Source organism: Auxenochlorella protothecoides (assembly GCF_000733215.1).
Source record: "Auxenochlorella protothecoides strain 0710 unplaced genomic scaffold scaffold14, whole genome shotgun sequence".
Taxonomy (NCBI): domain Eukaryota; kingdom Viridiplantae; phylum Chlorophyta; class Trebouxiophyceae; order Chlorellales; family Chlorellaceae; genus Auxenochlorella; species Auxenochlorella protothecoides.
In genome coordinates this window covers 14,864-16,078 of record NW_011934251.1, presented here as the reverse complement: position 1 = coordinate 16,078, position 1,215 = coordinate 14,864, and the positions used below count along the sequence as shown (strand labels likewise).

The following is a 1,215-nucleotide window of genomic DNA, read 5'->3' as shown; positions in this document are numbered from 1 at the left end:
CCGCGACGCCCTCCAGCTCCGGCCGCCGCCCGCGCGCGGCCGCAGGCGCCACGCCGCAGCGCTACGACGCGGGGCAGGCCGCGGCGCCGCGGGGCACGCCCTCCGGCGGCCGGCGCGGGCGGCCGCCCAAGGGCACCGGGGGCCGTGGCGGAGGCGTGCGCCCGACGGCGCCCGACCACGTCCCCGGCCGCGTGCGCATGGCGGCGCCCTCCCGCGACTTCCGCGTGGCCGGCGCGCGCGGCGTGCGCAACCAGAACAAGCACCGCCGGCTGTTCGAGGGGGGCGAGGGCGCGCTGCGCCAGGGCGACGCGCTGTCCTACCAGACCGCGCAGGGGGAGGTGCTCCTGCGCGGCACCGCGGTGGTCTCTGCCATGGGGCCCTCCGGCATCCTCTGCGACTGCTGCGGCGCCGTCGTGTCCTGCTCCCAGTTCGAGGCGCACGCCGGCCGCGCGCAGCGGCGCCAGCCGTACGAGAACATCTACACCGCCGACGGCATCCCGCTCAAGCAGCTGGCCCTCCTCCTGCCGGACCTGGAAGAGGGGGGGGAGGACGCGGGGGCCGAGGACGACGCGGGCGAGGGGTGAGCGGGGTCGGTGCATGCGCAGGGGTGTGCTGTTGGGGTGTATACCGTGTGGTTCGAGCACACGCTTGAGGGGGTGCGGCCGGCAGCATGGTGGAGCGTGCCCATTGTCATACCAGGGCGAGGGCCCCAGGCTCGTGCCGAGGGCGAGTCCAGGGCAGCAGTTTGACCCTCGATTGGTCTGGTCTGCCAGGCCAATACCCCGCACACGCCTGCCTCACAGGTCCGCACACTCCTCGCCCTCATCCCCTCGCTCCATCCCTCCCCCCCTCCTCTTCGTAGGCACATCGTGATGGCAGAGGATGGCGCGACGGGGGGCTGCGTGCTGTGCCACGAGCCCGACTTCCAGCGTGGCGGCTTCGGCCCGCGAACCATCATGATCTGTGACCAGTGCGAGCGCGAGTTCCACGTGGGCTGCCTGGCCGACGCGGGCCTGGCTCACCTCGACGCCCTGCCTGAAGGTGAGTAGACGGGAGGGGAGGGCTGGGTGGTGGGCGAGGATGCTCGCTGCACGGACCTGGCACCACGTGTGTTGCCGGCAGGGGACTGCGCTGAGGAACACGATGACTACATCGTGACCTTTCATGGGCAATGCAGGCAGTGTCATGGACAGAAGAAAGGGTCCTCGCTGGGCA

General features: G+C 72.6%; 1 protein-coding gene across 1 annotated transcript in view; it reads left to right on the top strand.

Moving 5' to 3' along the window:
• F751_1415 (Nucleosome-remodeling factor subunit BPTF) overlaps positions 1-1,215 on the top strand; it is a gene marked incomplete at both ends in the record, with an annotated part of 7,063 nt that overhangs the window by 3,270 nt on the left and 2,578 nt on the right. Inside the window, 2 exons of the mRNA XM_011400395.1 lie at positions 132-580; positions 863-1,041. Of these exons, the coding sequence (XP_011398697.1) occupies positions 132-580; positions 863-1,041 (628 nt within the window). The remainder of the gene's footprint in view (positions 1-131; positions 581-862; positions 1,042-1,215) is intronic.